The sequence below is a fragment of the Fonsecaea nubica genome (genome assembly GCF_001646965.1).
Source record: "Fonsecaea nubica strain CBS 269.64 chromosome Unknown Scaff18, whole genome shotgun sequence".
NCBI classification, from domain to species: Eukaryota; Fungi; Ascomycota; class Eurotiomycetes; order Chaetothyriales; family Herpotrichiellaceae; genus Fonsecaea; species Fonsecaea nubica.
The window spans coordinates 279,934-300,808 of record NW_019173691.1 but is presented as its reverse complement, the minus strand read 5'-3'; the positions used below and the strand labels follow the sequence as shown (position 1 = coordinate 300,808).

At 51.8% G+C, this 20,875-nt stretch overlaps 5 protein-coding genes across 5 annotated transcripts; 3 read left to right on the top strand and 2 right to left on the bottom strand.

Moving 5' to 3' along the window:
• Positions 1-20: 20 nt before the first annotated feature.
• On the bottom strand, positions 21-789 carry AYO20_03771 (hypothetical protein; the record flags this gene model as incomplete). Its single annotated transcript, XM_022642071.1, has 2 exons — positions 21-655; positions 723-789. 2 exons carry the CDS (start codon positions 787-789, stop codon positions 21-23), a joined length of 702 nt encoding a protein of 233 aa, XP_022502014.1.
• A 251-nt stretch (positions 790-1,040) lies between these two features.
• Positions 1,041-3,218, bottom strand: AYO20_03770 (hypothetical protein; the record flags this gene model as incomplete). Its single annotated transcript, XM_022642070.1, has 1 exon — positions 1,041-3,218. One exon carries the CDS (start codon positions 3,216-3,218, stop codon positions 1,041-1,043), a length of 2,178 nt encoding a protein of 725 aa, XP_022502013.1.
• A 2,044-nt stretch (positions 3,219-5,262) lies between these two features.
• On the top strand, positions 5,263-7,458 carry AYO20_03769 (hypothetical protein; the record flags this gene model as incomplete). The annotated part of the gene is made up of 1 exon (XM_022642069.1): positions 5,263-7,458. One exon carries the CDS (start codon positions 5,263-5,265, stop codon positions 7,456-7,458), a length of 2,196 nt encoding a protein of 731 aa, XP_022502012.1.
• Positions 7,459-11,008: 3,550 nt separating this feature from the next.
• Positions 11,009-14,200, top strand: AYO20_03768 (hypothetical protein; the record flags this gene model as incomplete). The annotated part of the gene is made up of 1 exon (XM_022642068.1): positions 11,009-14,200. The coding sequence occupies one exon, from the start codon at positions 11,009-11,011 to the stop codon at positions 14,198-14,200; it is 3,192 nt and encodes a 1,063-aa protein (XP_022502011.1).
• Positions 14,201-17,631: 3,431 nt separating this feature from the next.
• On the top strand, positions 17,632-19,722 carry AYO20_03767 (hypothetical protein; the record flags this gene model as incomplete). The annotated part of the gene is made up of 5 exons (XM_022642067.1): positions 17,632-17,888; positions 17,946-18,144; positions 18,197-18,395; positions 18,468-18,782; positions 18,830-19,722. 5 exons carry the CDS (start codon positions 17,632-17,634, stop codon positions 19,720-19,722), a joined length of 1,863 nt encoding a protein of 620 aa, XP_022502010.1.
• Positions 19,723-20,875: the final 1,153 nt, after the last annotated feature.

Genomic DNA, 20,875 nt, shown 5'->3' with positions numbered 1-20,875 from the left:
CAATGCGTGCATGGCGTCGCTCAGTCGTCCACTTTGAGCTTTTCCACCGCGGAAACGGCATCCTCTCCGTCAACGTCCTCATCGTCACCTTTCCCAACCAGACCCCTCTCCCAGAGCTGCTTCCCCGTCAGTCTCTTCTCCTCGACCTTCCCTCCCTTCTTCTTCTTGTCCTCGGCCTCCTCTTCCTCCTTCGCCCGGCGCTCCTTCTCCTCCAACTCCTTGCGAAACTTGTCCCGCCACTCCAGAAACCTGTCCCTGTTGACCAAGGTGCCGTGAAATTTGCGGTTCTCCGCCTCTTCCTTCTCCCGGATCTCAATCTCCTTGACTTCCTCGGCCTGCCGTATCCGGTCGGAGATCAACACCTCCGCGGCCTCTTTGAGAGTGGTGACCAGCGTAAACACCATGGCCATGCCCAGCGAGTCCTCTATCGTGGGCTGCAGAGCGTCGAGGAGTCGTGCCTTGTCCACGGCGACGTCGAGTTGCGGATGCTTTGGCGCATTGGGAGGCGACGTAATGTCCAGATGAGGACCGACATCTGGGTAGGCTTCGGGATAGGTGACGTTGAGTAAGAGGACTGGAGGGTCGGGGTCTTCACCGTGTCCCTCGCTGGGTAGGTCCAGCGTTATGGATATCCGGTATGACGTGTCAGAGAGGTCTAGCATGAAGGCGGGTGTTAGGTACTCTGTCCACATGTCCTTCGTCTCAATTGAGAGAGTGCGAACCTGTAATCTCGTCCGGAAAAATCGACTCGAGGACTTCTCGCTCCTCCTTCTGATCTTCTATACCCATTTTTGAAAGAAGAATCTACAAGAACTGGCCAAGGATAAAGCAAGTTGACGACAAACAGGTTTTCGTGCGCTGTATAATTGCTAAGCGAACATGATCGAGTTGTACTTGTGAGGAGTGAAGTGGGCATTAATTTACCGAACATAGCCCGGATTCTTTTTTGGTGGTGGGGATACTTGTAAACCCTCGAACTTGTGGATCAACGACTTCAATGAGCACCACGAGCTATCTCACTCATTTAAGAGGGGTGGAAACTACAACTTCAGCGCCCCTCCTGCTAGGGTACCACCAGCAGCGACACCGCCCTCGGCCCCTTTCTTCCTGCCCAGGTCCTGCAGTTCTCCCTTTTTGCCCACAACCTTGACGTTTCCTTTACGGAGCTCAGACAAGATGTCGGCCTTCTCTGGGTTTTTGGCTTTGGCTTTCGACTTCCTGGTATCGCCCTCTCTACCTTGACCATTCGTGCTGGTCCCTGGAGTTGATGCACTTCCGTGTGCCTTCTTCCTCCGCTCTTTCTCCCTCCTTCTCCTCCGCAACTTTTCTTCTCGTGTCATTTCTTCTTTGCTCACACTTGCACCGCTCTTGCGTACAATTAAGTGGCCCTTGTTCTTTGCCTCTTCACCAGGTCGATACACTTCCTGAGGCGCAAGCATGCTCTCCTCGGCGTTGACACCCATTCCAACTGGTCTCGCATCCTCCATGCTGATGGTAGGTCTGTCTTCGACTGCTTTGATCTCTACCTCCACTCGTTTAGGCTTGAAATGTAGATTGCTCAGCAAATCCAATTGACTTGACACCTCTTTCCACAGCCGTGAGATTTCTTCGTGCTGTTTCTTTGTCGCCGCGGATCTCTTGTCCACGTAGCCTGGATCGGTAGCACGGAGATGGTCCTGCTCATAAATTTCCGCGAGGCCAGACTGAGGCTTCGTGTCATCGACCTCTACTCGGCCTCTCCGAGTTTCATTCGCGGCTCCCAAACTATCGGGGTGCCGGCGAACAACCTCATCGAATTCCCGGGCCAAAATACGTCGTTTGATGAGCTGTTCGATATCTTCCGAGACTTCAGCGGTGACCACTGGGACAGGTTTACCAACTCGCTCGAACTCCATGTCTTCTTCAATTAGAGAATTGAGAGGGCGGTCCGCGGCGCGTGCCTCCCCAGAGAGTGTCCAGTCTCTTTTCGCCACGTTGGCCGCTTCAAGGCGGCGGATTTCAGCTGCGATGGCGGCTCGCTGCTTTTCATGCGTAGACATATTCTGGCCTGATCTCCCGGTACCCTCCAGGTCACTTCCAGACCCCAAGTCCGAGTCTTCCTCCTCCGACTCAAGCAGGTCACGTCGAACATCTGAGATTGCTCGCTGCATGGCCTCCTCGAAGTCTTCAGCGCGCGCTGGGGGCTGTTTAGTTGGTTGGGTCTTCGGGAGTGCTCGCATCCGCGTGGTTTTTGATAGTTTCTTGGGCGGAGGTGCGAAAAAGTCGCCGTAGCGAATATCATTGGTATTTTGCAGACCGGCAATGTTGTCATCGAGAGCTTCCTCATCCTGGCCTAACATCTCGTCCTCAGTGTCTTCGGCATTGAGGTCAGTGTCTCCAAAAGTCGGGCCGTCTTCTTCGTCTGAGTCTTCCTCAGACCCCGAAAGGGCGGTCTCTCCCCTGTCTCCGCTGGCAGAAGTGTCTTTCGGCTTGTGGAAAGGCATGGTCAAGGGATCTGCATCCCAATCGATCTCATCCTCGTCACTAGGGTTATCGTCCTCGCCCAGTGCGTCCTGCTGCTCGAGGAATTGGGTCTGCTTGTTGAAGTCGTCGATGGAGAAGAAGCCATCGTTGAGGCCGTTTGGATCCTGCACATATGTCTCAGGATTTTGTGCTTCGGCCTCGGAAGCAGAATCTTCTGTTTCAGCATCCTCTATGTCTTCGAGATCATCCAACTCTTCTGCATCATCCTCTTCATCGTCGAGGTACTCGTCCTCTTGCACGTCATCCTGCACATCTCCGTCTGTTGATGTCTCATCCTCACTCTCGAGGGCATCGAATACGACTACTCCATTCGACCCATCGCCATTACCGGCAATGTGCTCCTGCGACTCTGCTTGTACTCGACTTCTGTAGGCAGCAATGTCTCTCTCCGTCTCTTTACAAGAAGCATCCAGTATCCTTCTCGTCTGCTCCCATACCTGCTTTACTGCGAGACCCTCTGTATAGATTTGCCGCAACTGCAAAACTTCCTCTTCTCGCTCCACGTCACTCCGCTTTCTCTTCTTCCTGCTGCCATCTTTCCTCAACTTTTGCGCAGCTGAGACATTGACAGCCAATGGGTCTAGGATCGATTTCGCATAGGCCAAGATCTCAGAGTGGAGAGAGGACGACGGTTGTAGGAAGGCCTGCGTCGAGGTCGATAGCGTGGTGAAGAGAAGCCCACCCGAGTCGGCCATGGTAGTATCTATCGCATCGGCAATTTCAGCCACCACAGCATGTGCGCAGAGGTCACGAAATGATATTAGGCACACAGCACACTTTGGAGTACCGTGTGCGTCTGCGTACCGTGGTCTGGCTCTCAAATGGTGAAACTACAATTAATTTTTTTTTTAGTGTAGACGGCGAGATCCGCAAAAGGCAAAGTCGCTAGCGTACTCGTTCCTTAGTAGCTAAGATTTTCCGAGAAGGTGAAGATTGGAGGGGTGGGTAGGTACGGTGGTACGGAACGAGTGGGAATGGGTGACAGAATTGTCTGGGCGAGAGGCCTTGAGAAAATTTGGAAAGCGGAGTGCCAGTACGGGCAGTGGAGGCGCTGAAGATGCTCGTAGGGCAAAGGTTCTAACTAAGCGCTCGTATTGACAACTCGATTTTTTTGGCACCTCGTAAAGTCGGCGCTCGGGCGGGACCTACTGTGGTTGGACGAGTTGTGGTTAAGGATGGTGTTTGGGGGGCTTACAAAGGCTGTGGTGGGTAGGAGAAAGGTACGAGTAAGCACCCCCAACTCTTCTGGCATTGCCCGAAACCCTCTTCTGCACTGTCCGCAGCTCATCTTTACCGGCTGGTGGCGGCATTGGTTAATACCTACTTAATTACTACTTGCCTACCTGTTACGGCATTATTATTACGGACTACTCCGTAAGAAAGTTTCAATTATCACCGTTCCCAGCCACCTTGACCTTGAGGATACGCACAGGCCACTCCCCAGACGAGCGCGGTTCCCGGCTATTGGCAGTGCGCATATCATGAAAATAATTCCTTCAGCTATTGACTCAAAACCCAGACAATATATCGAGCAACACAGGGGATAAGAGGAGATGGTCCAGGCACCACTGATTTATGCAGGCGTCGAGACTTTCACATGGTGCGGAAGCATTCATTATTAGCGTGGCTGGGTCCCCAAGGATGTCTCGGGGAAGAATCTTTCCCTCTCCAATACCAATTTGCCCGCTTTCACGCTTGCACGCTTACCAGGTAGGTGCTTGCTGATGGAGTTGTGCTAGGACAAGAACGAGAGGGGAGTATCACTATCAAAAGCTAATCGAAGGCACTGGTGGCACAGTATGCAAGCGACCGTTTATGGTGAGGGGCAATTGACAATTGAGTATCGACGTCCGAGAGGCGTGCGGTTACAGTTGCTGCCGTACGTGATGACGTTCCATGCAAAGATTTTATCCCATGGTGCACCGTGGGCCATGGCTACTCGTACAGAAGTTTCTCGACTTTCCAAGTGAAACCGGCCGCCAAGTGTCCACTCGATAAGGGTGCTTTCCGTTGCGCCCCAGAATCCGGATGGAGCTGGGAAACATGTTCCTTTCCAGAGAGGATATCCTATTATGGTTTTCAATGATAGACAGTAATAAGGCCTGATGGTAGTCGAACAATTGACGAAACTCTATCTAACTGCTGGTGATGCGAGTTCCGAGAATCTGGCGACGGCACCAGTGGTTTTCCTTTTTGCGAACAGACGCTCAGAGGCGGAGCTCGGAGGATAAGGATCCACAGGCGCTGCACAGCGGAGATATGAGTAACTACTAGGAGGGAGAGTGGCACCAGGAACAAGGTATCGACCTCGTAGTCAGCTCCAGCTGCCCAGGCTTGCCGGGATATCAAATGTTGGAGGCTAGCCTCTGGCAATGTCTGGCCACTCGCTCTCTAATACTTTTCTCCTCTTCCCAAAGGTATCCATCCCATCCCATCCATCCATCAGAGTTCAGTAATTAATCCATTTGCCTTTTGTTGTTTCTGCTCGTGCTAAACCAGTTATTTCTCTTTCAGTCTCTCTCCCCATTGGTATTCCCCACCCAAAAACCCTGTCTGCCCTGTTTCCGTCCCACCTCTATCATACCCATGAAACCATCAGCACTGGTCATTTGAAAAGGGGAAAATATATGTGCTCCAACTGCCACCTTGGGGCGATTGTAACAGCCACAGACGCACAACCTCGCAAGTCGTCTACGCTGAACCGATTTTCCCGGTCGACCGCGGGTCTCAGCAATCACCATGAAGTTTGGTGACAGTTTCTACCAGAGGTCGGTTCCCGAATGGGCTCCTTACAACTTCAACTACAATGGCATGAAACAGCTCATCAAACAACGAACGTCCGCCAATCTGACCGGCCCGGTTGAAATTCCCGTGCAAGGCAGAAGTCGGTGGGAGGAAACAGAGAAGGTCCTGCTTGATTATTTGCAGGACCAGTACGATAATGTCGCTCTGTTCCTGCGGATGAAACGGGGCGAAATTGACCGGAGACTGAGTTCGCTCAAAAAGCAGGTCGCCGCCCTCCGGACAATCGACGATGAAAAGGCTTCAGACGTCAATGCTGTCGCCGGTATCCGGAGCCGCAAGTATCGAAGACTCACCCAGGAATGCGAAGAGCTCGGCGATCTCATCCAGAAGGTCGCCCGCTACGCTTCTGCACAGAAGATCGCTTTCCGCAAAATCCTTAAAAAGTATGCGAAATGGACAGGTTCCACCACATTGCAGACTCGCATGGATGTTGAGGTCTTCTCCTCCAACCAACTGCAGACAGACTACTCGGATTATCTTCAAGAACTGGCTGAACTGACATCTATCCTGACCGAGAAACTGGCCACTCCGACATATCCACGGCATCACCAAGAAGAACTTTCCGCTCAACAACAACACAGAACCACGCCGTCGAGCCTACGGTCACCTATTGTTAAAATCAATAGTGCTCTGAATCAGGGTCCGCCGGCCTTTGATGCTGCGCTCATGACCGTCCCCTATGGCGAGGCGGCTGGTAGTGCTTTCTACTGGGTTCACCCAGACAACCTCGATGAAGCGCGGGCCCTCGTCCAGCGATACATGAAGAAGGATGACTCTGTCTCAACGACTCCCTCACGGAAGGGCTCCGAAGGATCACTAGTATCACGGAGAAGTACATCTTTCAATACCGCCAATAGCGATATAACTCACATGGTCTTCTTTGATAATGCGCAGAGGTTTGTTCAGGATCAGAGTTCGGTCAGACCCTCGAAGATAGCCCTTAGCGCGTACTGGACCCGTGACAAGGACGCCGCAGTTACGCTTGCCGGACTCTCCCCTACCTCGTCTGGTGAAAGAACCCTTCTCATCGACCGCGAAGACCTCGGTGTTGCCCTAGACCGGGACGCGCCTCTTACAAATGGTTCCAAAGAAGCCACCACAGTTCGGCAATATCTTATTGAGCACAGAGATGTCAAACCCTTGGCTGAAGTTCAAACACACCGTACGCGTTACTCTGGTATGACCAACACTGCCGATGTCGCGAACTGGGCGACTCTCGATACTTCGATCTCTTTTGGTTCAGTGGACATGGATCTCCTCGGTGAATTACAACCGTTGCCCCAAACCAGCAAGACCTTCCCATATGCCACCCTACATATCCGGTGGGAATTTGCACGGACCCCTGCCCTCGTTCGCGTGTTGGATGATTCGCATTTGGCATATCGAGTCCACGGCTTTACTCTTGAAGACATGGCCATTCGTACAGCACTGGACGACCTTCCCCCATCACCATGGCAATCACTCGTGGAGCAAGACATTACCAAGCTACCCCTCCCCAGTGTTGGTGAGGCAACCCACTTCTTCCGACTCAAGACAACAAATCGACTTAGGGTCAGTGCTACCGATGTTAGTGGATTGTCTTCGGGCCCGTCCTCGAGTGAAGGCCATGCAGACAGTCTCTTCTCCACAACCACCCGTGGACAGTCATCCATCACGTCCAATGAGGCCCGACCCATCGAGGAAGGAACTTGTCCTGCGGAATCGAAATCTCCCTCAAGCAAAAGATCACGGAAGCGAGCACGGATTGTGGTGCCTCGGTCGAGTCCACCTCGAGCCCGATATTGGAACGAGTTTGATGATGGCGACTCCGATGTCAATCCGCAGGATTCATACGTAATCTACGTTGATCCAAATGAGCCTACTTTTCCTGTGCTGTCCCAGGCGTGGGGAGCCTTGACGTCCTGGTGGCCGCTAAAGCCTCTCACTGGAGGCAAAAGGCCTCCAGGTGAGACGACGCCACTACTGTTTGATGAAGAGACAGCTTCGGTTGAATCATCCGACTCGGACTCGCTGATGACATTGCACGAGTCACACCTACGCCGTAATTTGATTTGGGGTCTGATCAGCGGCCTAACAGCCGCCTTTATCATTGGCTTTGCACTGGTTCTGTTTATATGTCTGCAATTATGAAGGGCGTTCAGGATAAGACCGGAAAGGTCATGCACCACGGGTTCTGTTCGGCATGAGCGGGCGACAGGTTGGGTATCTCATGGTGGTAAAGAGGCTTCAGGTCTAGCCTCCTCTTTTGTGCTATCACGGCCGTACCTTTTACTTTGGGAATGGAATGCATCTAATGTACACTACAGCACTGTATCCTAAGTAATTCGCGAGTTCCTTGGTTGATGCTCCCAGCGAGGTAGAAATCGCCGATGAGGCAGGATTGACTTTCGGTTAGACGGGACATGGCAAGAAGAGAGGGAGGGAGGGCACGCGAGCAGTGTGGCAGTTTTCCAGATAGGAGCCCTTCACTGCTGTTTACGGCATTAGGGCCCCGAAGCTGATGGGCTAGACGGGGCCTTTGGGAGAGAGGGGGTCACCACCGGGCTCCTAGGCTCCTAAGGCTGCTAGGGCCACCAGGCTTAACGTCGCGCTACCAAGCACCTACTTTCAACTACATGGCCCGGAACAAAATGCCAGAGCTGCAAGCCCAACACTGTGCAAGTGAGGTACGAAGCATTGCACTTGCTCGGCCTTACTCCGTTCACTATCTTGCCCCAGGTCTATGCGGCATGCCGTAAGCTAAAGAAGAGGAGTCGTCGAGTAAGGAGCATTCTGACAAGTCGTGGGTGGTATTGCTTTTGCCTTTTCCTGATCAATCATTGCTTCGGGAACAAGGCATTTTTAGATGAGCGATGAGAAGAGACCCCTCACGAGCAAGGACAAGGACAAGGGCTAAGGCTTGGCCCTTCTTTTTTCGCAATATGCAGTTCTAAAAACCCTGACCTTGTCTGTCTGTCACTGACTGACTGCTCCAAACTGTGGCAATCTCTCCAAACATACATACTGGTACACGCATCCAACAATTAACTCAACTGTGTGCGGCTTGTTGGTTGACAGGTTGGCTGGGGACTCCTCCGATGTCTTCCCTTCTCCAAAGGTATACGTACCCCGGACACCGTTGACTTACACCGTATACTCCTTGTCATGTGTCATGTGTCATGGCCTGCATGGCTACGCGAGGCAAAGTCTTGTAAGATAGGTATTCTCACTTGCTGAATTCGCTTCCCCAAGGAGGAAAGAAACTAATATACCCCACTGACGCACCACCAACCCCTCAGTGCATCCCCTCCTCCGCCCATACCACATTCGGTTTGAAGCATGTTGCGTCATTAAAAACTTCTTTCTGCAAGTCGCAAGCAGGTATGCATATGCCAGACAAAAACGCACATGTCATTCTAGATCGTTGGGCCTCTGAATAGCGTCGTCTCAACGTTTCAGTTTTTTTTTTAATCTCGACGAGAAACCTCTTATCTATGAGGATTCGTAACTCGGGTACAAAGAGACCATTTGCACCCCTCTTCTCATTTCCCAACGCTGGACCTTATCAGTGCTTATCGGGAATTACGCAGGACCAACTCCCTAGTGGTTACTGTTGAGAAATCAAGGTTCGCGGGAGATGCTGACTTCAGCATTGATCGATACCTATCGTCAAGCTCGGAGGCCGTTGTAGCTTCTCGATGGAGCTAAACAAAACTCAACTTCTGTGACTGTTAATTCAAGATTGCCTGCCGGACCTTTTACAATACTTCGATGTTACTTTGTCAAAGCGAGGAATGGATGTGGTCGAGAAGCGACTGGCCGACCACCCGACCGGATCAAAGGACACATCTGCACGTACTCAATTCCTCGCTGGTGGTAGACATAGGTGCTGCTTTGGTTTGTCTCTTCCCGCATTGCCAAAGAAGAGCAATGAGCCCTGGACGACCCGTTCCGTGGACGCATGGTATCCCTACAACAATGACTACAACTACAATTGACTTGACTTGCTTCATGAATTTTGCTCAGAGAATTCAGCCGCACTTGACCGATTTTACGGGGACTTCTGGACTTTTCACAGGTGAGACTTTCGCTCCGCATGGGAAAAAGCACTGGCACAGCAAACTTCCCCCAAGCGCTGGGACGCTGAATCCTATGCAGAAATTCAGCGGTCGGTCAAAGCGATCAAGGGGACCGCGAAGGATACATTGGCTGGTAAGTCGATTTATATGGCGACTGGTGGCCGTATTCTCTAGACCAGGACCGTTCCACTGGCTTCGACATTCCACGTTTCCCACTACCCCGCCCTCGACGTGTTTGTGGTTTTTCTCGACACAGCCTCGTGAAAATACCCCAACCCTCTAGTACAAGAACCTCGCGTCGTAATCTACCTCCAGTAGCCAGTGCAACGCGAGCACGAGGGCGAGCTTGATCTGTCACAGTTTCATAAACCGGACATTATTCATGATCTGTGTCAAGGCGCCGATGGAAGTCGCTGCAGATGTTCGCCGAAGAGAGGAGCAGCTTGTGGAACTCATACCAAGAAGAGGCTGGTTGACTGGAAGGTCTGTGGCATCAACCAGGGTGCGGAGGTTTGAAGGAAGTCTGACTCAATATGACTTTTCCATGTCGAGTCGGGGTAATTAAGTCTTGCCTGGAGAAGATCAGGACGTCACAACCTACATCAGACCATAGACTACAAGAACATACCTGGGCAGAGAGGCTGGGTCTGGTCCTACCAATCCCCCTATAGGGGCGCGGTGGAGCAAGGTTGACCGTTGATGTTTTTGAGGATCATGATGAGGGAAAAAACAGACGAATGATGTGCATATGTACATCTCTCCTACAGCGCCCATTGAACCCATTGAACTTGTGCACAGATGGTTGGAGCTCTAGGAGGGGAACTCCCCAGGCACAGTGGGAGAATTAAGCATCCAATGGCCTGTGCCAACCACGGTGGGGAAATAGTGCCACCTGCATCGTTCATCCACTCCCAATTTCTACCCTTCGCAGTGCTACCATCGCCTCAGGTGCTCCATCCTTCTACTCGTATTCGAGGGTTACAAGGACTTTTTCTTTCCCTTCCTCCTTCCTCACGGATCTTGAAATCCTCAGTGGGCTAGTGGATGGTCTAGCTACAGTTTCAGTCCCTTCAATCGCATCAAACTCTCCATCACTTTCCAGACCTTCCGCCACTAGCTTCGAAGCCTCCCAGAACCGAGCCCTGATCCTCGTTCTTCAGCCCCGCCATGCCCTCTTGCCTCCCGTCTCCACTGTCCTGTAAAAAAAGAAATTTTGGGAGGGAAGAAAATTTTTTTACTTCCAACAGCTGACATGGTTATGGATTAAAGTTGCAAGAGCCAGGTCGTTTACAGGGACAAGCCTACAAGGCCGCTCCCGAGTCAAAGTCCACAGGAATCCACACAGTTATCTCCATCCGGAACACGAGTAGCGAGCTTGCGACGACAAGAACTGCATCTTGCTTGTTTCGTCCCGCTCTATATTCCTCATTGCCTGCCTGTCTCGCGTCACACGAGGGAGAACTACAGGCTACCGACTAGTCCTCGCGAATTGGGATAGGTAGTGTCTATTCCTCAGGCCCAGTCCTGCTGTGCGTGTCATCCTTTGGAAAGCGCCGGGCACTAGTAGTGGAGTTTTGCATGTGAAGTGCGGGACAACATGATATCCTCATGAGCAACTAAAAATGTCGACAACCTCTTCGAGCAAACAACATGCCCGCCATAGTTCCAACTTCTCAAAGGGCCGACCAGCTCCGATGCCCAGCTCTCCCTTGAAGGCATCTCACAGTGATCAGGGCATCGAAGAGAACAGTCCTTTGGCCGTTTCCGACCGTCCCTGGATCGAACGCCCTCGAGCCAGCTCTACGTCCAGCCAAGCCGCAGAGAAAACTCCTGCAAGGTCTTTCTACGTCCGTTCATTTCATGGCCAGCTAGACCCAGCTCAGTATTCTTCGTCCGCTGGCCTACGAGACCAGACTGCAGAGCTTGCTGCCTTTGCTCTCTCCGAGACCGCCTCTCACCTTGGAACCTCCCCTCCGTCTTCCTCAGCCGCTTCTGACGATGGTTACCCCGAAGTTATCGAAGAAGTTTCCGAGCCGGTGACTCCAGCAGGGTCGGACCACGACCACCCCGGTGATCCCGCTGTGTCCGAGTTAACGGCAATGATACAAAATTCTATCAGTCAAGAGGAGGAGCACCAGCAACACACGGGTGGCACCGACAAGACAACGTCGCATCGTCCCGTATCGTTGAGCAGGCCTGAGCCTAGTCAACCAGATGAGCATACAGCCCTCATTGGAGACCGGCGGACAGATCCTACAAAATATGGCCTTTATCCGGATATCGAGCGGCAGTATGGCTCGGACAAGGGTGGGATCATTCACAAATGCAGAGCCTCTGCGAGAAGAGTTCGGTCGTGTGTTTATACACTCTCTCACCCCAAAACGTGGAGTGCCCGTGCCATATACCGGGAAGCCGTTGTCCATCCGGTCAGTCTCCTACCGGCGGTGTTCCTGGGTCTACTCTTGAACATTCTCGATGCTCTCTCCTACGGCATGATTTTGTTTCCTTTGGGGAACGAAATATTCGACGGCCTCGGCTCGGATGGCATTGCCATGTTCTATGTTAGCACCATTGTGGCCCAGGTCGTGTATTCCTCTGGCGGCTCAATCTTCAGAGGCGGCATTGGGTCCGAAATGATCGAGGTGGTCCCTTTTTTTCACAAGATGGCCTTTACCATACTCCAGAAGGTGGGGGACCAGAATCCGAAAGCCGTCCTTGCCACCACTATACTGTCCTTTGCTATCAGCTCCGTCTTGACTGGAGTGGTGTTCTTCCTCATGGGAGCTTGCAAGCTAGGATCGTTGATTGGATTCTTCCCGCGCCATATTCTCATTGGCTGCATTGGGGGTGTCGGCTGGTTTCTTGTTGCTACTGGCATCGAGGTCTCTGCTCGATTACCTGGAAATCTGGAGTACAATCTTAACACCCTCAAGCAGCTGTTCCGAAGCGATACAATCGCCCTGTGGACCATACCCTTGTTACTTGCCATCACTTTGCTCATTGTACAACGCTTTGTAAAATCAAATCTGTTGGTTGGCGGCTACTTCATCTCGGTTGCGGCAATTTTCTACTTTTTCAAGTCTGCTTTGGACATTTCAATGGACACCCTGCATACGGGAGGCTGGGTCTTCGATCCACCACCAGCCGGGAACCCCTGGTATCATTTCTATACTTTGTACGACTTCAACGCGGTCCATTGGGGAGCTCTTGCCGACACCATCCCCGCCATGTTTGCCCTGACATTCTTCGGCGTCTTGCATGTACCAATCAACGTACCCGCTTTGGGTATATCTACCGGCGAGGATAATTTGAACGTCGACCGGGAGTTGGTTGCACATGGTGTGTCCAACTGCCTCAGTGGTCTCTTTGGAAGTGTGCAGAACTACCTTGTATATACCAACAGTCTGCTGTTCATGGATAGTGGTGGCAATGACCGTCTCGCAGGGCTCATGCTGGCTGGCTGCACTGTCGGTATTCTCTTGGCCGGCCCAGTTATCATCGGATACATTCCCATTATGGTGGTTGGTGCTTTGATTTTCCTCCTAGGCATAGAGCTACTGGAAGAAGCTCTGGTCGGAACATGGGGCAAAGTCCATAAGCTTGAGTATGCTACGATCCTGATCATTGTCGTCACGATGGGAGTGTGGGACTTTGTTGTTGGGATCCTGGTGGGCATCTTGCTTGCTGCATTGAGTTTTGTTGTACAGACATCGCGAAGGACAGCTATCAGAGCTACATACTCTGGACAAGTTGCCAGATCTCTCGTCCGACGACCCCCAGTTCAACTCAAGTTCTTGCGAGAGACAGGCAAACAGATCTTTCTACTCAGACTGGCAGGATATTTGTTCTTTGGGACGATTGTCGGTGTCGAGAACCAAATTCGAGCGCTTCTGGAGGAAAATGCCTTTAGAGACCGTCCTCTGAGGTTCCTCATCTTGGACATGGCTCATATCAACGGCATTGATTTCTCTGCCGCAGAGGCGTTCACCAGAATCAATCGCCTTCTGCAAAAGCGCGGAGTCGAGCTTATCGTGAGCAGCCTCGACGTTGATGGTGAGGTTGGACAAGCTCTCCGCAATGTTGGTCTGTTTGCGGCAGAGTCCCATGTTCAGATCTTCCCAGATCTAAATGTGGCACTGGAGCACTGCGAGAACAAACTATTGACCGCCCTGTATCGTCAGCAAGAGCAGCGACGCCCAAGGCGGATAGGAGGGCACCTCGATATGCCTCGAACCCGGCCTCAAGAGCTTTCGTCCTCGTACAAGGCAGAATTCATGGGCAGCTCCCCGAGACGCAATCATCTTCATCAAGTTGCTCAGAGTACTCTGGACGAGGAGACGTCAACTTCGGCCAAGTGGCAATCATTCAAGCAACCTCTGCCTTTGATGCTACAGATCTTCGCGGACCTCTCTGAGAAGACGGAGGATTTTTGGTATCGCGCCATGAAATACTTTGAAAGGGTTGTTTACCCGAAAGGCTCGGTGTTATTCAAGGTTGGAGATCTCCCAGACGGCTTCTACTTGCTCGAAGAAGGCATTCTGCGCTGTGATTACGACTTGCCACAGGGTCGATACTCGGAACTGATTGTGTCTGGACGGCCATGTGGAGAGCTACCGTTTTTCTCGCAAACATCACGCACTGCCACGATGATCGCAGAGAAGGACTGCGTCACATGGAAACTTGATGCGAACCGATGGCATGATATGCAGACCCGGGATCCAGATGTGGCCCAAGAACTACTCGTTATCAGTCTCAAATTGACCAAGGAAAGGATGGATGCTGTGACTTCGTACGTCTTGACGACAGCGGGTTGAAGGGAGAATTGTAGTTTGGTTTGCAAAGGCTTCACAGCACAAAATTGGAGAAGTCGATTTGCATCGAGGGAAGCGAGACAAACTCGGCCAGCGTCGAGACGCCAGTCATTTTCTGTGCCTTTGTATCGGTCGACAGTACAGTGTTGAAATTTGGCAGAGCACAGAAATCTGTAATCAGTATATACTTGGTCATTTTGGGTAGGGGAGTTTACGGATAGGTAGCGAGGTCGGTAGGTACAGGCTGTCCAGGCCGTCAAAAGTTTCGAGCGAATTGTCAAAACAACAATAACAAAGGATTTGGGATCGTCTCATCGAAGTGTTCGATTGCTTGGCATTCGAGGACGCCTAGTATATCTGCGTGGTTGGGATATCGAGTATGAGTATTGAGTATGAGTATGAGTACTAGTTGCTCGATGCGCTTGAAACCATGTCGTAGCCTGATCCGAATATCGAGCACGGAGTACGGAGTCCTCACACATACAAATAGTAGACACGAGGTACTGTTCAAGATACTGTTAAGGGGGTTGGTATCTACGAGTAATTATTGGTACATGCCTCGTACCCAGGATCTATCTTTGCATCTACCCGTGAGCACGAGGTACGAGTAGTATGGAGTAGACAACTTTCCGTCCTCGCCTCGGAAAGATTTGTCCTTGTACTTTAACCGAGTAGGTACTTTAACCCTACAAGACAAGATCAGTTTGATATTAATTCCTTCGAACCGAGTATCTGCTTGGAGCTTGTATGTACCCACGGTGCACGTCCCCCTTCATCGCATCGCGTCCAACCAACCCTGGCGTATCACGGTGCCAGTGTCAGGCTGGCAAGGCAGGCGATACTCCGTCGCGCATTATTTAACTGATGGAGATCAGGGGTTCCATACTCCATAGATAAAAAGAGCCTTTCGGAGCAAGTAACGAGTACCAACATATCTCCGAGTCCACCACGGTCGCAGGTAGCGCGCGTTGGGGTCTCAGCTTGGACCAACTGTAGGGTACTCGTCCTTGTACTTTTCCGGAGTAGGGTCCACTAGAGACGAGTACCGAGTAGGTAGGCGTAATTGGGCGGAGCTTCTCTCAACGATACTTGTGTTGGTAGCTCGGATGCGTCTCGAATCTCGCGAGATCCAAAGGAGTATTCGGTCCTCGTGAGACAGAAGGGTTGGGGTCACTTTTCGGTTACTCGATTCGAATGTCCGGTAATTGTGAACCCTGGAGAGATGCATACTTTTTTTTCTCGACTCAACCGAACTGAGAGGATAGGAGAACTGAGACAGCGTCCTACCGAAAAGGAACCCGGCCCTACAAACACTCAGTAAGTTGGTACCGAGGCTGCAAACCATGCATGTGCTGGGACACTCTTAAAGGGAGTATATCCAGCTTGTTTCAGGTTTGGGCCTGGGTGCCCCCTGAGGGGTAATGGGGCTGGACTACTGCATGGAGATCACGTCGCGCCGTTCCTTCTCGCTGGTGGAGATGGGTTTCGAAATTGCAAGACCTGCTCGACTGGTGAGCCCCGCCAGATTGATTGATTGGTGATCTGGATCAGAGCTTTTTTCAAAGTCTCCAAGATATCGAGATCGACACCAACGCCATGACCGCCTATGATTGAGCAATACCACTTTTCGCAATAGTGCCGGGAAATGATAACGTGGACGTGACATCTGCTCCAAGAAGAGAGACGATGCTATTGTACGAAGAAATCGGATCGACGGAACAAGAAGGTCGCAGAATAAGAGAGGGTAAGTCAAGGGATCGAGGTCTTGCCTGCACTGCGTGATTCTGCGGCGCGCGGCGAACTGAAGAACCTTTGCGCTAGTATATGCCTCGGATTCCTGAAAGGGACAGAGGCAGAGCATGGGCACATTTGGCTAATGCTGGCCGTGGCCAATCCTCGTTTTCAGGTTCCTGCTGATGGAAGAACATGGAACAGTTCTTACATTCACAGAGGTGCCCATTGCGATTATCAAAACAAGGTGATCGGATCGGCCACCGAGCTGCACAGGTTGACAGGTATCCAAGGATTCGCCCAGAGCATGTGACGGATGCACGAGGCACGTCATTTATGCAGGTGTCCGGTTGATGGTCGCATGACCAACAACCATTTTTTTTTGTACCAGTGAGATGACCATGTCTTGTCCTCAAAAGTCCAAGGTCATCGGAGATCCTCATATGAGTCACACAGACAGGTGCCATGCTCTTTGCTCCTCTTGAGTATGCTATCGAGGGAGGGTTGAGCGCATCCAAGGCGGTGAGGAATTCAGAAGTCGTTTCGTTACTCGACCAGTTCTTCCTAGTTCTATAGAGAGCGTATTCGTACATGGACTTGTAGATCTTCTCGTGGAAAGGGAGAATTTGATCCAAGGGTGGGTGCGCCCCGTGGCGGAAAGTATTATGGCATCTGTCAAGGCGTGTCTTGTCGCCTGATTGGCTTCGCAACGCCCTTCACACACACAAAGTTCGGAAAAGACTGCGTGACTTGGTGTTTGAGAGCCTGAAGTCGCTGCAGGAGGCCCCCTTGGCGTCAGAAAAGAAGGCGTGGACTTGGTTTGCAAAAGCCAGGTCAATGGTCCTGCCGATTGCTGACGGCAGTGGTGAAACTCTTCTCAATCGGTACACTGCGTGCTTTGGTAGTTGAGGGACCCCGCGCATTCTCGCACATCGAGGCCTGGTAACTAATGAAAAACCGTCGTCAATCGATTGATCGCACAACGTTGGACGTGATTTTGTTTCCTGGGAGACATGTGGGCGGCAGCAGAAATGGCGGAGGCAACCCGCAGGTTAGTACCAGTAGTCAGTCTGTGCTGCAGCTAGCATGGGAGTGGCTAGGGATGGACTAGGGGAGGCTACAGGTTTCTCCACCAAATTATTCACAGCAACCAGGGCCTGGTCAGCTAGTGTTGGCTAAAGGCGAACACAGGTGGAGTCAGCAGTGGTAGCGCGTTGCCTAGGGCCGCCTTCAAATCTCCTTGCCTGGTAAGCGCCCTACGCAGCCTTCGTGACTGGAGCCGCCCAAGAGAGCCCGTTGCCAGCCCCAAACAAATCGAACTTGAGCGATAGAGACGAGACAAAAACTAGACGCATCCCATCTCACACCACTCCTTTTGCCAGCCTGTTGTCAATCTCGCTCCCTTCATCTTTTCTGGAAACCAATCCCTTCCTGCTTCTCATACAAAACCCATCCTCTTCAAATCTCCTCCCACCAATTCTTCTTCAATCCCTTACCTGAAACGTGACTGCCGGCCCAAAGTCTCGTGGTCCTGGATTGCCATTGTCAATTTCTCCTTTGATCAGATTCTCAATACCCACTTATTCTTCAGGGAACTAATTCTCGCTCTGAAGTATTCTTCTTGACCTTCTCTCCTTCATTCAAGTTGTTGCTTTCTTGAACAACCTACTCGACATCACACTTCCCTCTACCAAACCAGCAACATGTCTGTCGAAGCTCCCAAACCCGTCGAGGAGACACCAGTTGTCGAGCCGTCCAAGGTTGTACCCGAACAACCAGAGACCACTGCCGAACCTACAGAGGCGGCTGCTACCCCGGCCGACACCACCGAGGCTACACCTGCAGTCGCTGAAGAGCCCGCTGCTGTTGCAACGGAGGAGGTCAAAAAGGATGAACCCGCTGCTGAGATTGTCCCTGCCTCGGAGGGTGTGCTAGGATACAAGGAGCCTACCTTCTTCAAGTATGTCTATACCAAGAGATTCAACTCCAGATAACATGGCTGACTGGTGATGTGTAGAAAATTCATCTTCAGCAAGCACTACTTCTGGTTCCAAGAAGAACCATCCACCGCTGAGTCCTTGACCAACTTCCTGCGATCCGAGAAGGTGGACACAAAGCACTCTGATGCAGCATGGGCACGTGAGACAGGAAAGGGATTGCTCTTCTACTCCAAGCGGGTCGAGGATAAGGCAACCCCTGCTGGCATCATCAACCTGGTGAGTGTCAGTCCCCTAAAGCTTGGTAACATCAATTGACAAATCCTTGTAGTTTGATGCTTCGAATGTCACGAAGGAAGGGCTTCAATTCTCTTTCAAGGCGGGGGCTCATGTTCATCGCTTTGAAGCGTCCTCAGCAAAGGAACGGGATAGCTGGATCGCTGCCCTGGAAAAGGCAACAGCAGAGGCCAAGAGCCTGAAAGAAGAACTCACTGCAAGTGAGAGCTACAAGAAGAACGTCGAAGAATATTGTAAGTGGATAAACATCTCTTTTGGGAAGCCCCGTTGTCCCCACGCGCGAACCTAAGCTAATGCGGCTCTAGCCAAACCCGCAGTTGCTCCCATTCCGGCTGCCGTCAAGGCTTCCCGCTCCAAGTCGAAAGAACCCAAGAAGTCGGTTGATGCTTCGACCGCTGCGGCCGCGGCCGCGGCTGATGCAACCACTGGTGACGCAGAGGAGACTACAAAACCTGCCGCTGAACGTTCTCAGTCGCGGAAGCGTGGTAGCATCTTCGGCGGTCTTCTCAACAAGAAAGAAGAACATGTTGAAAAGAAAGAGGAAAAACCAGAAGTTCCCGCAAAGGACGACGCCAAAGAAACTCCCGAGGTGCCGGTTGAGGCCTCGACGGCAAGTGCCGGTAAGTCTTCTCACTCACCAAGTCGATGATTTCTGACCAATTCCCAGTGCCAGCCCCAATCGTCGCTTCTGACAAGAAAGAGGAGAAGGAAGATGCCAGCCCAACAGAGAAGAACCGCAAGCGTGGATCTGTCTTTGGCAACCTCTTCAGAAACCGCGTAGGCAGCCCTACCACCGAGAAATCGGAAAAGGATGCTTTGACAACCAGTGATGTCCCACCAGTCTCCGAGACTGCTCCCAAGATTGAAGAGCCGATTGAGAACAAGCCCATCGACGCTGCAGCTGTCACTGCTCCAGTCGACACTGTAACCACTCCTCCAGTTGAAGAACCCGCAGCTGCCAGCGAGGCCTCTGCTGCCCCCAAGACGGAGAAGAAGGGCGGCTTGATCAGTTTCATCAAGAAGACTGAAGCTAAGCTCGAAGGCAAGAAGGAGACCAAGGAGGAAACCAAAGAAGAAAAGGCCGCCGAAGCCATTGCGAAGGACCCCGTTGCTGCTGCCAGCACCGAGCCAACGGAACCAGCCGCCTCCACCGAGGCTGCAGCTGAGACTGCTACTCCTGCTACAGAGGAGCGTCCGGCTCGCGACAACAAACGTCGCACCTCCCTTTTCTTCAACAAGAAGCAGCATGAGGCCACTGAAGGCGAAGACACCGTCGCTGAGCCAAAGCGGGAGAAGTCTCCTCTTCCTGGTGGTAAATTCATTGGCCAGCTCGTCCGTCGCGCTAGTAAAGCGATCAAGTCTGAGGGCCCCAAGGAAAAGACTCCCGCTGAACCTGCCGCACCCGCGGCCGCGAGCACCACTGAAGCACCCGCCTCTGAGACCCCCGCCATTGCCCCTGAAGCTGCCGAAGCGAAGCCCGTCGAACCTGTCCCAGAACCCATCCAGTCGACGCCAGAAGCGGTGGTCACGACGGCCCCTGAGGTCAAGGCAACGGCTTGAAGGTCCGACGAGGTCAGAGACAAAACTCCACGCACATCTCTATCACATCCATCTCGACTGTCTCGAGCGTCTAGTCCAGTTGAATTCGAGAAGTGGTGGGACGAGAAGACTTACAGCACTCCTCCGGCGGTACCTCCTCGCAGCCCTTCTCGCCTCTCTGGCCTCGTGGTTTCGAGGTAGCGTGACACGGTTGGATCTCCATCAGTCCGTCCTGTTTTCCAGTATCGATCTTTTGAGATACCCAGGCCATGTTGGCCAATTGACGACAAACTCGGACATCACTCCTTTTGTTATGCATTTTCTCTCTTTCAGGATACCCCACGCACTACTAGATCGAAATTGTTTGTCTTTTTTTGAGTTATTGTGGATTTTTGTTTTCTTGGTTTCGTGCTTTCAGTACAGATACCCACTTAAGGCAAGTCTTGTCCTTACGAGAAGAGATACCCCCGAAAACAATGTTGTTGGTGGAAAAGAAGGCAAGGGATGACAGGCATACCGTCGCGAGAGAAAAGGGAGGCTTATTAGTTCGACCTGCTCTTGGGAGGTGCCGGACACTGCGGGAAATCTTGCGGAGCACATCTTGTGGCCATGTCTCATGTTCACAGTTTTGAATGGAATCGACAGATTGGATTGAAACTGGCGGACAAGTGAACAGGAATCATGATTGCAAAGCAGGAACAAGACAGACAACAGAACACCTAGCCAGTGAACCATGCAAAGCAGAACCAAGCGTTAGGATAGTAATAGCTAATACATGAAATTGCAAATGAACTGGCGCAGTGTGTTGGTTGGACATTGTCACTTGCCATTTGTAGACAACAAGAAGTACCTCGTACAGAATTAGGCTTGGGTAAAGTGGTTCGAATTTCAGGTTCAGATATTTACTCAGCAGCGAAGGGATCGAAGAAACTACCAAGTACAACTTGTGTGGCACCGTTCCAGTTCAACTACGAGTCCACGAGGAAGGGGGAGAGAGAGAGAGAGAGGGAGGGAAGAAGAGAGGTACGGTACTACTTACTGATTGCGTCCAAACACGTCCAGCACGTCCAGCCAACCAACCAAACAACTTCGTGTCTCGCTCGCTCAGACAGACGTACAGTACAGAACTACAGAGAGCGGGTGTGTACGTAGCCTAGGAAGGCAAAGAGCCAGA